The 15,199-nt window shown below is 36.8% G+C and overlaps 1 protein-coding gene across 6 annotated transcripts in view; it reads left to right on the top strand.

Moving 5' to 3' along the window:
- spoon (A-kinase anchor protein spoonbill) overlaps window positions 1-15,199 on the top strand; it is a 189,430-nt gene that overhangs the window by 160,894 nt on the left and 13,337 nt on the right. For all 6 annotated transcript variants that reach the window (XM_069815964.1, XM_069815965.1, XM_069815969.1 and 3 more), the window contains 2 exons: window positions 5,580-5,832; window positions 10,005-10,322. In XM_069815964.1, the coding sequence (XP_069672065.1) occupies window positions 5,580-5,832; window positions 10,005-10,322 (571 nt within the window). The remainder of the gene's footprint in view (window positions 1-5,579; window positions 5,833-10,004; window positions 10,323-15,199) is intronic.

Below are 15,199 nucleotides of genomic sequence, written 5' to 3'. Positions count from 1 at the left end.
TATAAGGGGCGAACCTGTGGAGAATGTATAGAGGATCTAAAAGCAAGCAAAAAAGTTTGTGTAAATATAGTTAATTTGACTTTGTTTTTTAATTACAGATACTTTTTAGTTCATACACGGTTTCTTATTACAACTTTATTTTTACATCTTTGTTTACGAAGTCCACGCATAATTGTACTGATGGTGTCAAAATGACTCTCATGAGCATTAATACAAGCTTCTAAGCACCACATCATGGGCTGTCTTACCCTCTCCCATACTCCAGGTATCTGTTGTATCTGCTGACATCTTTATTCAACACACTGGGGTGTGAGTATGCGGCAAGACACACTATCATTCGAAGGAATGTCATGGTGATAGGAATAATTCGCAATATCTGGTGACGATTAGAAACCTTCTTTGTTTCCAGTTGCCAAGTGGCAAACATGACCCATTAATGTAAGAATTAAACTATACATAAGATTCCCAGACGTACGGTTTTACCCGAAACAATACGTTTATTTATATATATATATATATATATATCTCCCGCGCCGCCATTTGTTGAAGGTGTGCAGTGCTGCCTTGATACTTACGTTACCTACGTCACATCCATAGTGGTGACGCCGAGATAGGTTTTCGTGGAGCCGTGATCGTAGTCCATTTGGCTTGCGGATTGAGCAGCGGGAGGTAGCGTGCAAGTGCTTTGTACTAAGCATAGGTACTGAACGTGGGCATCTGTTTACCACGTGCGAAGTTCGTGAATATTGTGTGTGTGTTATGGATAAGTTCTTGAACAAGCGAACAAATAACGGTAAAGAAAGTGAAAATAGCGAACATGTAAAGAAAAAGCGGAGGCTACAGCAATATCGGGTTGTCTGGGAAAAAGAATTTCCCGAATTGCGCCCAATAAGCGATAACCAGTACAAAGCGAAATGTGTAGCCTATTTCGTGTAGGAAAAGTAGGGGATGGTTTTTCTATATCTCATTGCGGAATTACAGAGTCAGACAGCACTTTAATAGTATATCGCGTAAGGAAAGGCAGAAATCATCACTACAAGCCACATTAATGAATTTATTCAAGAAAACTCTCTAGAATTAGGAAAGGTAAGTCTAGTACTCGTAGTTCATATTCTTTGAATTGAAATAGGTTTATAGAACGCAATAAGCAGATCTAATTTGCATGCTGTAAAACACCATCTAAGTTAATCCAGCACGGACCGCACCGTGAAACTCTTGCCGCAATTGTTTCTGGGATTCTTCAGTAAAATTAGTCATTTGTGGAAAGACAAAGTACAAGATTTTGGTGAAATATGTATTAGGACCCGAAAGTTTGACACGTGTTAAATACAATCTCCAAGTAAATATGTGGGTTTTGATCATTGAACTCTCTGCTTCACAACTGGAACGGACTCTAGCGGTCTTACATACGACAGGGCTGAAATAGACGAGGAAGGAGATACTTTAGTACCGCCGTCTTTGTCTTACATACGGCAGGGCGTTTGTCTTTGTCGTCTTCTACGAACTTAAATTTACATTCTCCGGTTTATTTTTTGGGAAAGTTTCAGTATACGGATTCGTCACTAACAATTATATCTTAAAATACTAAAAAGAGCAGATTTATCTACGTTTGTCGAATGCGCATAATCATGCTTACGAAAAGGCACTTTTCAGTGCCAATAATTTATGTTGTGTGCACAAGGTTGGAATGTTGAAGTAAGAGGGAAAAGAAAGAATCCGTGTTCTGAAATTTATCCACGAATGCATTCGCTGACTGAAATCGGAACGTGTGGACAACGCAGCAAAGCCAAACGATCTTTTGGTTTGCCTGCCGCCTTCGGTAGTGATCCGTCGCTTGTCGGTACATCAAAAGAAGTTGGTATTCGTTGTGGACGGGATTTGCCACTTGTTTGCAGTTCGTAGCAGAACACAGCGTTAGTTTAATTTCACCAACAGAATGTTGAAACTGGAGTGGACTGAAGAAGCTGTTATCAAACTTATTGATGTGTAATAGGGAGCAGGAAACTTTATGGCCCTATTTTGCACAGTAATGTTTCGAATTTTGTTTCTGAAATGCAACAGAAGTTGTGAAACTGTCCCGATTCAATTCGACGTAAATCATGAAGTAAGTCAGTGTCTCTATATCGATTGTGACTTTCGTAGAGTGGCAGACACTATCCCCTTTTGTTTTTTAACTTTCATTTTGTTAAACTGCCTGTAATATTAACGGCTGCACTTGTTATATTATATCTTCGTCTGCCATTACTGCGGATAATCAGCGAACGCGAATGTTCTCTGACGATTTGCTGATGATTTATACGTTACTCCGAACAGCGAATGAACAACTAAGTGTTGCTTCATCATTCGTTGTTCGTTCGCTACTTGTTTACGCACCTAAATGCCATGAGCGCAGTAGGAAGTACGTAAAGACAATCCCAGATAGTAATACTAGCTTGTGCGGGTTGCATACTTTTCTGCCTGTCTCGCCCGGTAGCGCTTGGAAGCAGTTTCAATTGTGAAGCATGGAGTTCAATGGTTTTGATGCATCAAATAAGGGCAGTCAAAAATGTTTCCTACATCTGTTATTTTGATGAGAAACTAGGTATTCGTAATGGGATTCTCGATTTTTATGAAGATCCTGATGAAAATGCAACCAGTGGCTGAATAAATTTCATCCCATATTACAAATGATGGTTTAAAGTTATCCCAGGTTTCAAGTTACACTGCAGATAACACCTAGTTTAGTGAAATAAACGGTTGTGCACATATCCTTCACAATTCTTCTAAATCTAGCATGAACTCAATGTCTTTTGATACTGAAATGGTAATATTTAATTTCGAATTCAGCCAAAAGAGTTCAACAGTTGAAAGAGTTCTTTAAGTTTGTTGAAACCGAATATACTAGCTTGTTACATGTGCCAACAAGATGGTTATCTATAAAATCTGCTATTAAAAGATTGTTAAAGAATCTTCCAAGTATACGATTGTCCAGTTTTCATTCGCTAACACTTCTTGGGTTCCTCAGAATCAAACAAGCAACAAATTCTTGTAGAATTATATCTGTATTTTTCATTACATCTTGCTAAAATTTTCCACAAATCAATTCTAAATGTAGAAATGAATCAGTTAACTATTTGTACAGCGTAATGCAAAGTGTGAAAGTTCAACTAAAAAAGAGGGTGAAGGACCAATTTTATGGTTCTAAAGTGATGCAAACATTAAATAAGTTAAGAGAGTTATTTCCAGGAGAAGATAAAGCCTGCATAAATTAATATGATCATGTATATGAAATTTGTGCCAATTACCTATGTAAGTGGTTTGGGGTAAATTTCAAAACACGGATTCTACCCTTCTGCTCAACTGACCCACTAACCATGTCACATACTTCTTTAAGGGTTAGATAGATTAAATGAGGGGATAGCTAAGCGACATTAAGCCGAGGTATACCACAAGGTTAGTGGGTTAGTTGAGGGAATTATTTAAGTGATACCTTTCCATAGTATCTTTAAAATTGCCTAGTAGTCATGTTTTGTCATTGATGGATGTTCTAACATTAGAGAATGCACCCCAGTTAACAAGGTTTTAAGATTAGCAGGCTACCTTGGCTTAAAGGAAAAACTAAATGTTCATTAGAAAGTAACTGAAATTGGAGATTGTTTTCAGGGGAGAGAGAGATAGCAGAAAGACTAAAAGAAAGTACAGTATCATAAATATGACAGTACCAGAAAGATCGTTTCTTTTGTAGTTTTTTTGGTCCACAAAAATTGTAAGATACTTTAATTGTAATTAAGTTTTTATTAAGCATGTTCCCATCAGATGCATTAACAGAGAGAATATTTTCAATCATAGATATTAAGTAGAGAAATGAAAGGAATAGGAATTGTGTAGAATTGATAAACGAACGTTGTGCATATTTTATTTATGATGAAATCTGTAATGAATTTTACACAATGATTTTGTCATACAAAAACTTGCTAAATATGGCATCGTCAAGTGAGAAACAAATGGATACTTTATGTCGATAAAAGGCGTTCCTTATTTCGTACCTATAAATCTGGCAACCCTAAAACTAGGTACATGAAGTAAAAAGTAGCTATAATAAAAAAATAAAATAAACGATAGCGAAATTGACTATACAGTATGGGTTTTAGCTGGATTTTGGTAGGCCCCAAATATATTTTACAGCTATGCTACGGTTTACGTGAAACTTGGAGAAGTGTTTATGTAATGTAATGTAAAATACACAAACATTTGCAAGTGTTATTTAAATACGATTTCGGGTTCAACTGCAAATGGCATTAACTTCCATATTTCAAATGGAACACTGCATTTCTTCAGCACTCGCCAAATATTAATAACCACCTTTTCATCACGAGTATAACAATAACTTCCATTTTGTACCACCAATGCTTTTAATTGCTTAATAATTATTGTGTAATAATTTTCCCGCCATCGCAATAACAAAGAAACTTAAATAAACATTCGTTTCAAACCGCAATCTTCCATAACAGATATTGTTGCTAATTTGAAGATTTGTAAACAAATTCTCAAATATACAGGATGTTCCACTCGATATAAGAAAATTAATACCATTTCCTGTTAAACAGAAAATGATATATTATTTAAATAACACTTGCAAATGTTTGTAAATTTTATATCACGTAAACACTTATCCAAGTTTCACGTAAATCATAGTATAACTGTAAAATATATTTGGAGTCTGCCAGAATTCAGTTACACCAGGTACATTTACATTGTCTTTTTTTTTTTTTTTTGCTTGTTTTTAGGTTCTCTATCCATTCTCCAAAGATTTTCTACATATTAGTTAACACACTGCATATATGTTATCTCGGGCACTCGTCTTGGTTGTTTTCAAATGTTCACTTTTTTTTTTTTTTTTTTTTTTTTTTTCAGAATTTTTAAATAGTACTCATTAGTCATTGAGGTCCTATCTTTGCACGCGGTGTTGTTACAATCAGAACGAACAGTACTGATATTTATGAACGGACTTATCTGGGGACACAGGGTACATGGAATGAACTCCATTTTGCCATTGTGTTCTTCATATCATTATGTTCTGTACTGAGACAAGAGCTTTCTCATGGCCGAAGTTTTAAGTACGCTATTCTATGTATACATTCGTAATTTATTTTGAAGTATATGTGTTGTTTGTTTTTCTATCACAAGGTTATGTGATTTTCATTGAAGACCAAATAAAGACTTGATTGTATGAGTATTAAAGTGAAGTGACAAAAGAAACACTTAAAGAAAGCAGGTGCAATGAAGAAGATGGCGACTTCGAGGACTCTGGTATTATATTCTCTTAACAATGAAAATCGAGAGATGGAGATAGTCTGTAATATTAATGTATGTTTAAGGCCACTGGTATAAAGCGAGTTTGGGAATGTTTTTGACTTGTTATTGTTCCTTCCTTCTTGAAGCAAGCAGTAGTGCTAACAAAACAGTTGATGCTTGCAGAATAGTTTGTTTCAGACTGAACGCAATGTTGAATAACAACAAAATTAGGATATTTATTTTTGATATCTTATTTTTTTGTTGACCTCTTGATGTTTCTATTCCTCTTCTGTCTCACTTTTCAGGGCTCAAGTGATAGTGGTAAAGGCTGCAGCGATGTGCCCACACCACCATCACGCACACCAGCCAGTGGTAGTTCTCTGTCTGGTGATGTTCCCTTGCCATCAGTGTATGAATTTGTCCTGCCACAACATTTGGTTGGTCGCCTAATAGGTCGCCATGGATGCTTTGTGCATCAAATAAAGGCAAAAACAAATGCCAGCATTCTCATCAAGAGGCATCCAGACACCCATAAGCTCAAAATATGTGCTGTTGAAGGTAGAGTATGAATTTTAATACGAGTAATGAATGATTGTAAAAACATTAACGATTTATGCCACTCCATTGTGAAGGAAAGGTTTCAATTTTACGTATGGTGTGGCTGTACTAGAACAAACTTTGAGAATGCACAAGGTAACTTTCATTCTTATGTTTCTTCTAATTTCTGTATACAGTGTGATTCCCTCACTAGAGCTCACAATCTTTCTTTAGATTGACAAATCAAACTGAAACCCTGACCGAGTTACTACGTGAGCGCTGAAGGAGACACTCACTCTGTGAACTTCCACTTGCCCTAATCCAACCCTTTACTATCGTTAATTTCCATGAAAATGTCTGCAGAAGTAGTATGAGTAGTAAGTGGTTCATAGAAAAAAAATCCTTCATGAACAGTCTCTCCATTGTCAAACCTATAGATTGACAAATCGAACTTAAACCCTGACCGAGTTACTACGTGAGCTCTGGCTGTCTTGGGGAGGAGCAAGTGAGAAAGCACGGGGGGGGGAAGGGAGAGAGCACTATGCACTATGTACTTGCAGGTTCACTCACAGTTTGTCAAACCTGCTAACAAAAGCATTAGCAGGTTGACTAGTTGCCTGCAATGCTAGCATAATGGAACCTTCCTAGCCGACAGTCGAGGCAAAAATGAAGAATCCGTTATTGTGGTAATACTGGAGAGTGGTTCTTCTATTGCTCGCGATGCACACACACACCCTCTCAGATATTTACGTGGTGATTGGTGACTGAATGACGAGGAGCGAGGGAGAGAGAAGAATGAAAGAGAGAGATTCTAGAAGTTGGCGTGTTTTACGGGGTTTCACTTGAAGTTTTCAAACTATATCTATAAAAGTGCCATTTGCTTAAAGTTTGTCATGAAATGTTGAATGCACATACCTTCAACAATGTAAATCAGGATCTGCTCATTTCCGATGCTGAAAATAGTCTCCTTCACATTCAAACACTCTTGTACACATCTCTCAAAATTCTGGACTACTTTTCTTGAAGTAATGGCTTGAATCTCTTGACGTATAGCTTCTTTCTGGGCTGCGATTGTGCGGGATTTATTTCTGTACACTTTTCCCTTCAATAAATTTAAATTTTGAAACCATAAACAAAACCGCACACTTTCATGGTCCGTCGGTTGCAATTCTTGGACACATGATACAGGTAAGTGCATAGTTTTGATTTTTTTGGGGGGGGGGGCAGCCTTTTGGCACATGGGAGATCAAATTCTTGGTAAAATCTTCGCAATGATTTTGATGGTGCCACCAGTAATCGCACCTTTCCATTCTGTATTGTCTCTTCAAACAGTTTCCAACCTCCTGAATGCTGTGTGACAAGGCTTCTCGTTGTCTCTGACTTTCTCATCAATTTCTAAATACAGTACTTTGAAGGTACACGTCTCACACGAAATTTAAACTGAAGTGCCATTTGACATGCTTTGAAATGTACCTGTTTGCCAGTATTTACGAACAAGGAACATGCGTTCTTCAATTGTGTACATTGTTAACCCCTAGACATTCGAGGCAACACTACCGAGATGCAGCGTAGCAGAACAAAAATCAATCAAGGTCATTGGAAGAGTCCAAACCTATTCCGACGAGTTAGATCCTGTTTTACATTGTTGAAGGTATGTGCATACAAAATTTCAAGACAAACCTTAAGTAAAGGCAGCCTTGATTTTCTGGAAGCTCTTCTTAAAAAACCTATTTCAATTGTCCTTAGTTGCTTGTTGTGTTGAGCATTCATTGTCCAGGTTTCTGCGCATTATAATACTATGCTATGTAGGATTGAATTTAATATCATCTGTTTGGTTACTGTTGCAAGTTTAGTCTATTTATAAAGAGTGGGTACTCTTCAGACATTGGTTATTTGTGCCAAGGAATTAAGAAAACATATGTGAAAGACATTCAGAGAGTTATGTGGTATAAAGTTGAATTTATTACTCCAGTTTTCAGAATTGAAAGGTTAATTAGTCATCATAACTTATTAGTATTGCAACTAACAAGGTTTTAATTCATTTATGTTTTTGCATTAACCCGAATCACGCAAGTGAAATGGGTAGGCATTAGATACACATGTTTCTGCATTTGACCTGAGTGAATGTGTCATGTTTATACTGATGACTGAAGTAATTTTTGCTGTTTTATGCATTCCATGTAAGCTGAAGAGGAAACTATTATCTGTTTTTTCTCCCCAAGAACATCATCATCATCATCATCATCATCATCATTTGGCACTACAACCCTGAGTGGGTTTTAATCTCTTTAACAACGACCTTCCATCTTACTCGGTCGTTCATCATATTGTCCAGCCTCTCACTCCCATAGTCTTAAGGTCTTCAGTTACACCATCCATCCACCTCACCTTTGGTCTACCCTTTTTCCTCCTATTATATAGTCTCCCCTTTAACATTCTTATTGATATTTGTGTTTCTGGAATTCTGTTTAGATGTCCCAGTCATATTATTCTGTGGGGCTTTTATAAATTTTACAATATCACTCTTCAGTCAGGTTGTATAATTCGTTATTAGAGCGCATCCTCCTTCCCTGATGATCCGTAATAGGACTAAATATTCTGTGCAAGATCTTGCGTTCAAAGCGTCTCAGAGAGTTCTCATCATTCTCTGTTAATGTTCATATCTCTGAGTCATAGGTCACTACAGAATGGACCAATGTTCTATAAATTTTAACCTTTGTCATTTGTGAAATCATTTGATTCTCAAACAAGAAGGGCTTAGTGGAATAAGGGCCTATCCCACTCTTCCATCAAAATTTATGGTAGCAGGCACAATCTATTATGCACGTTCATGAGTTTTTTCTTATGGAATATGCCTGATCTTACTATTTTTTGTTCTTGAAGATGAGGAGGACAACACAATGCTTTCCTACTTGGTGGAAGAAGAATCGTTATTCTCAGAAATTTAAAAACGTGGGATAGGCCCTTCTTCCACCAAACCCTCCATTGTGAATTAGCGTAATAGGCCTGGTTTCCCGCCTGTATTCTATCATTAACACAGTCGCTCACTTATAAGGGCTCCTAGACAGCAAAATTGAGTTATACCTTTGAACGATGGTTAAGTTCTGAGGACTTCTTCTGTTTTTGAAGGTGGACATTATCATATATTTAGTTTTATCTTGGTTCTCAGTGAGTCCCATCATTTTAGCAGTATTAGATGTTTCTGAAAATAGCTACAGTGCGTTCATAGTTCGGCCAGACCACTAAAACATTCAAATTTGAATTGTACTTTAAATAATTGTTCTTTTTAAAATTATTCATGTTTATTTTTTATTTCATCATCCTTAATTAAAAGTTTTCTTGTTTATTTAATCATCCCTAATTAAAACTTTTCTAACACTTGTTTATATTATTTAGGTTATGTTATAATGGTCTGGCCGAGCTACGAACGCACTGTATTTAAATGTAGGGAGGTATGTAGAAATTATTGCTGTGTCGACAGCATATACGCAGAATTTGACTAGATTTTGTAAATATTATACCTTTCTAAGGGGTGGCCGGGTAGCTCAGTTGGTGGAGCAGCTGGCTACGGACTGGAAGGTCCGGGGTTGGATCCCAGGTGGTGACAGGATTTTTTCTCGTTGCCAAACTTTCAGAACGGCCCCGAGGTTCACTCAGCCTCCTATAAAATTGAGTACCGGGTCTTTCCTGGGGGTAAAAGGCGGTCAGAGCGTGGTGCCAACCACACCACCTCATTCTAGTGCCGAGGTCATGGAAAGCATGGGGCTCTACCTCCATGCCCCCCAAGTGCCTTCATGGCATGTTACGGGGATACCTTTACCTTTTACCTTTTATACCTTTCTGATGACTGATGAATATTATTGTTTGGTGTATTGCAAGATTAAAGAGTACTGTTGATAAACCATCTCTCTGTATAACCCCTGAATTAAGTGCGAAAGGTTTATTTAACTTATTCCCAATTTTGACATGTGCCATAGAGTTGTCCATGGTAATTAGCACAATATTTTGATAAGTTTTGTCTGAATACCAAGGTCTCCTACCATACTATAGAGAGCAGGTTTACTCACACTATCAACGCTTGTCTAAAATCTGTAAACAGCATATGTAGGTCTGTGTCCCATTCATAGAACTTGTCTAATAACCAAGAACATGGTTATGTATAATTTGTAACGTGGATTTTCTTGTGCTTTCAGGAACACAGGCAGATATAGACAGTGCACTAGAAATGATACGCCAAAAGTTCCCAGTAAAACGTTACCCAAATGTGACACTGGAACAGGTGTGCTTTTTGCCACCTGTGCCCACATTCCCATTAATCCCAGAGTGTCTACAGCTGCAGCTGGTTGAGGGAGTCAACAATGATGTAATTCTGTCGAGTCTCGTATCGCCGGCTCACTTTTTCCTGCAGCAACCAACGCATCCAACATTCCCTGCACTGAACCGCTTAAATGCTTGCATGAATGTGTGTTACAGCGAGCCCACTGCACCTCCACTTCCGACACCAACACAAGGTAAGTGGCAGTTATTTCTCTCTCCATTCTTCATAGTCATATTCAGATACACACTGCAAAATAAATACGTCAATAAAATTTATATGCCGAGAAAGATGTTTTGCAACTATATTTTAAAGCATACATGGGCATACTTTTCGGTTACATGAGGCACTCGATTTGAAATAGTTTGTTTACTAGGAGAGGAGACTGCAGAGTAGGATGGGAAATATAAACTGCTGTGACCTGCGTCACCTTATCGTAATCGCTAAGGCGGTCAGTGGCGAATTATTAGGAAAGCGCTTGGTTAACGTGAGACTCTCGAAAACTTTTATTCAATTTGGCAAATTAATTCGGCAGCTTTAATCATAAACCTCTTTACTGTTTCTCCGTCGCTGAATTGATTTAAATCACAGGCGAGAAATTGCGTAACTAGCCAATAATATTCCATCACATTGTCTACGTTTATTTTCTTGAATATTCTGGCGTTTATCAAGATTACTTAATAGATTTGCATGTTCTCGACCTAAAATAACTTCAGAAAATCATATTTCGTTTTCTACGCACATTTAATATTTTTAAAATAAATTTCTTTTGGAAATAATACTTACAAACAACATTTAATTCCTCGTACCTTTTAATGCAGCGTGTTTAAGGTATAATGTCGTATTTAGTATACTATGCAAATGTTAAGATCGTAAATTTTCTTCGGAATAGTACGAAAAAACAGCATTTAAGTTGTCTTACCTTCTAATTCAGCATGTTTTTTATGACATAAGGAGTAATGTCGTTGTTTATTAAATTTATTAATGCCTAATAGGATTTCCGAGCATAATATACATCGTATGTTCTCCCCTTCTAAACGGCAAAAAAACTCTTCCCATTTTTCATGAAATAATCGTTTTCTAACGCGTACACTGCTTTGATAATGCCATTATGCCACCACTGATATTGCTTATGAAACTGATATAGAACCTGCCCACGCCCAGGAGCTGCGTGAGGGAGAAACTGGGACTGTAAAGATGATGTCACTCAGAGCGATAAGCTCTGTGAAGGTCAGTGAGGCAAAAATCCTCAAGTGAGGCACGATGCCCAAGTATGTTTTAGAGCATTGGATCAGTGGCTGACGGATTTGAAAGTTGAGGAGACCAGAACGTGATTGATGACAGATTGCATTGTATGTATTCAAAAACATATAGGACCTACACGTAGCTTAATATTTATTACAAATTGTAGCTACAGCAAATTCACTCGATCTTTCTCCTATTAGCAACTCATAAGTTGCTAAGTATACCAGCTTCAAATACACTTAAAGAGATAATTATCTTCCAAAATGACTTCCAACTGGCTAAGTGTTTGCTTGATTTATTTATGGCTGAGAAGTTAATTTGTCAATTCTACTGGACCTGTAAATTGGTTTTTCCAGTTATGTTAAATTTGATTATGCAAATGAATGTGTAAAATTCAAAATAATGTTTAGAACAGAAATATTCGCCTATTAAAACTGATTGAAAATTATATTACATTATTTTTCATTGAATGATTGAATTACTTTCACTTCATGAGTTTGCTTTGTTCATTTGCTCTGGTCTGAGATATCTCGAAGATCTGATAGTAGTTTACCCTAATACAGCACCTATCTACACAGCATGATAAGCATACTATGCTGGTTGATGGATCAAATACTGAAAATTTTATTATAAAGTTCTTATCGTTTTCTATTTAAAATCTTATTTACTTACTTGCATTTGGTTTTTAAGGAACCCCGAGGTTCATTGCCACCCTCACATAAACTGACCATCAGTCCCGACCCTGAGCAAGATTAATCCAGTCTCTATCATAATATCCCACCTCCCTCAAATCCATTTTAATATTATCCTCCCATCTACTTTTTGGCCTTCCCAAAGATCTTTTCCCCTCAGGTCTTCTAACTAACACACTATATGTATTTCTAGATTCACCTATATGTGCTATATGCCCTGCCCATCTCAAACATCTGGATTTAACCTTCCTAACGTTATGTTAGGTGAAGAATACAATGTGTGCAGTTCTGTGTTGTGTAACTTTCTCCATTCTTCTGAAACTTCATCCCTCTTAGTCCCAAATATTTTCCTAAGCACCTTATTCTCAAACACCCTTAACCTATGTCCCTCTCTCAAAGTGAGAGTCCAAGTTTCACAACCATAAAGAACAACCGGTAATATAACTGTTTTATAAATTCTAACTTTCAGATTTTTTGACAGCAGACTGGATGATAAAAGCTTCTCATTTCCCATATTTATTCTGCATTTAATTTCCTCTGGAGTGTCATTTATATTTGTTACTGTTGCTCCAAGGTACTTGATTTTTCCACCTTTTCTAAGGATAAATTTCCAATTTTTATATTTCCATTTCGCACCATGTTCTGGTCACGAGACATAATCATATACTTTATTTTTTTCGAGGTTTAGTACCAAACCTCTCTCCTTACTTGCTTCAAGTAAAATTTCCGTGTTTTCCCTAATCATTTGTGGATTTTCTCCTAACATATTCATGTCATCCGCATAAACAAGCAACTGATGTAACCTGTTCAATTCCAAACCCTTCCTGTATTCCTGGACTTTACTTTAAAAAGTAAAGATGATAGTGCCTCTCCTTGCTTTAGTCTGCAGTGAATTGGAAAAGCATCGACAGAAACTGGCCTATATGGACTCTGCTGTAAGTTTCACTGAGACACATTTCAGTTAATGGAACTAGATTCTTGGGAATACCAAATTCAATAAGAATATTAAAATAAAAAAATGTATTGGGACATAATTGCAACTCCATTGTAGAGATAATTTTCGGACTTATTAATTTTTATGTCGTGAACTGTAGTGCTTGTTGTGTTTAATAGTAGCCTAGACTGTTGTTGAAGTTCAAATATTTGGAACTGAACTTTTATGTTGCATTTTGCCAGAATTACTGTCATGTCATTTTAATGTTATAATTTATTGTTCTTGCATAGTCCCAAACCATAAAATTTCTACGAATTTTAGGGGAAGTCTAAAAAGAGAAATTTCTTCAACGTACAATTCACTGTGTTCTGTGAATTTCTTGATACCCACTACATTTTTAATTTGAACAGATTTTAAGAATTAAAAATAAAGTACCAGTTCTTAATGTTCTGACAGCCTTGGAAGTCTCCATTCCTGCATTATGTTGCTGTATTTAGCTCACATAGTCCCGCGCCGTGGCGTCGCGGTCTAAGGCATCCTGCCTAGGACTCGCGTTACGGAATGCGCGCTGGTTCGAGTCCTCATGGAGGAAGAAATTTTCTCATGAAATTTCGGCCAGTGTATGGGACCAGTGCCCACCCAGCATCGTGATGCACTTGGGGAGCTACGATAGGTAGCGAAATCCGGTTGCGAATATCAGCTATAACGGCTGGGGAGGATCATCGTGCTAACCACACGATACCTCCATTCTGGTTGGATGATCGTCCACCTCTGCTTCGACATGTGGGCGTGAGGCCAGCAGCCGGCTGGTCGGTCTAGGCCACGGATTATTATTATAATTATTATTTAGCTCACATGTTTAGAACAAAATAAAAATTTGTATTACTAACTGTAGTTGTGATCTTTACATATAGGTGAGTAGGCCTACAGTTGCGGTAGTCAATGTACTTTAATTGTTTGGAGCTGATTGGTATAAATACCAGTATAGCAGTACTGAGTTCAGATTCAGTGGAAATAATTTTTTTATTTTCTCCCAACAAATGTTACTGGGATATAACTTATTTCAGTTTGGCGTGAGTGTATATGTGTGCGCTTGCATACTTATACACGTGACCAGTGATTGAATCTTGTCATGAAACCGTAATTAATCAACATGTTTTTCTACCTCCCACTATAATATCGTTTAGTATATTACCTTTAGCTTGTATGATTAATCAATGAGGCAGCCAGAATATATAATAAGTGAAGCTGGGTTAACAATATCTACTCACAGCAGTTGCTGGAAAAGATTTCTGCCTACATCCATATATAACAGACATCTTAAAAAGTTCGAATTTATATGAAGGAGTTCTTGAAAGCTTAGAAGAAAAAATTGCTCTTCTAATAATAGTTTTTCATTTCTTGTAAGGTGTGGCAGTTGTATTTGACATAATTCATTTTTTTAATTTCACCATTAATAACAGGGCAAATGATGAGGAGAGCAATTTTCGATTTCACCTGACTTGTCTTTTGTGAGAACACAATATCACAATTTCAGTTTTCTTGTCTAAAATGGATCATTACTTTTTTATTTTATTTAGTATGGTTTTTAGTCCTGTTGGAGACAGCGATATCAGGAAATTTTCTGTGAACTAAACGCCTTATAATCCTTTGTATTCTCCAATGACTATTTTTACAAAAGTGTGATATTTAAACAATCACTTTTTAGGTATATCATATTCTTAGCATGTCGACAGTCAACTGATTACTGATTGTCAGTAGCTGGTGTGACTGAAAAAAAAAATCGCGAAAAACAAAGTATATGATTATGTCTCTCAACCAGAACATAGTACGAAATGGAAATATAAAAATTGGAAATTTATTCTTTGAAAAGGTGGAAAAATTCAAATACCTTGGAGCAACAGTAATAAAAATAAATGACATTTGAGAGGAAATTAAGTGCAGAATAAACATGGGAAATGCCTGCCATTATTCAGTTGAGAAGCTTTTGTTATCCAGCCTGCCTGCATTCAAAGAAACTGACAGTTTGAATTTATAAAACAGTTACATTACCAGTTGTTCTGTATGGTTGTGAAACTTGGACTCTCACTTGAGAGAGGAACAGAGGTTAAGAGATTCGAGAATAAGGTGCTTAGGAAAATATTTGGAGCTAAGAGGGATGAAGTTACAGAAGAATGGAGAAAGTTGCACAACACAATTGCA

The sequence above is a fragment of the Periplaneta americana genome, chromosome 17, assembly GCF_040183065.1.
Source record: "Periplaneta americana isolate PAMFEO1 chromosome 17, P.americana_PAMFEO1_priV1, whole genome shotgun sequence".
NCBI classification, from domain to species: Eukaryota; Metazoa; Arthropoda; class Insecta; order Blattodea; family Blattidae; genus Periplaneta; species Periplaneta americana.
Note: the sequence above shows the minus strand (reverse complement) of the source record. Positions and strands in the feature narration are given on the sequence as shown.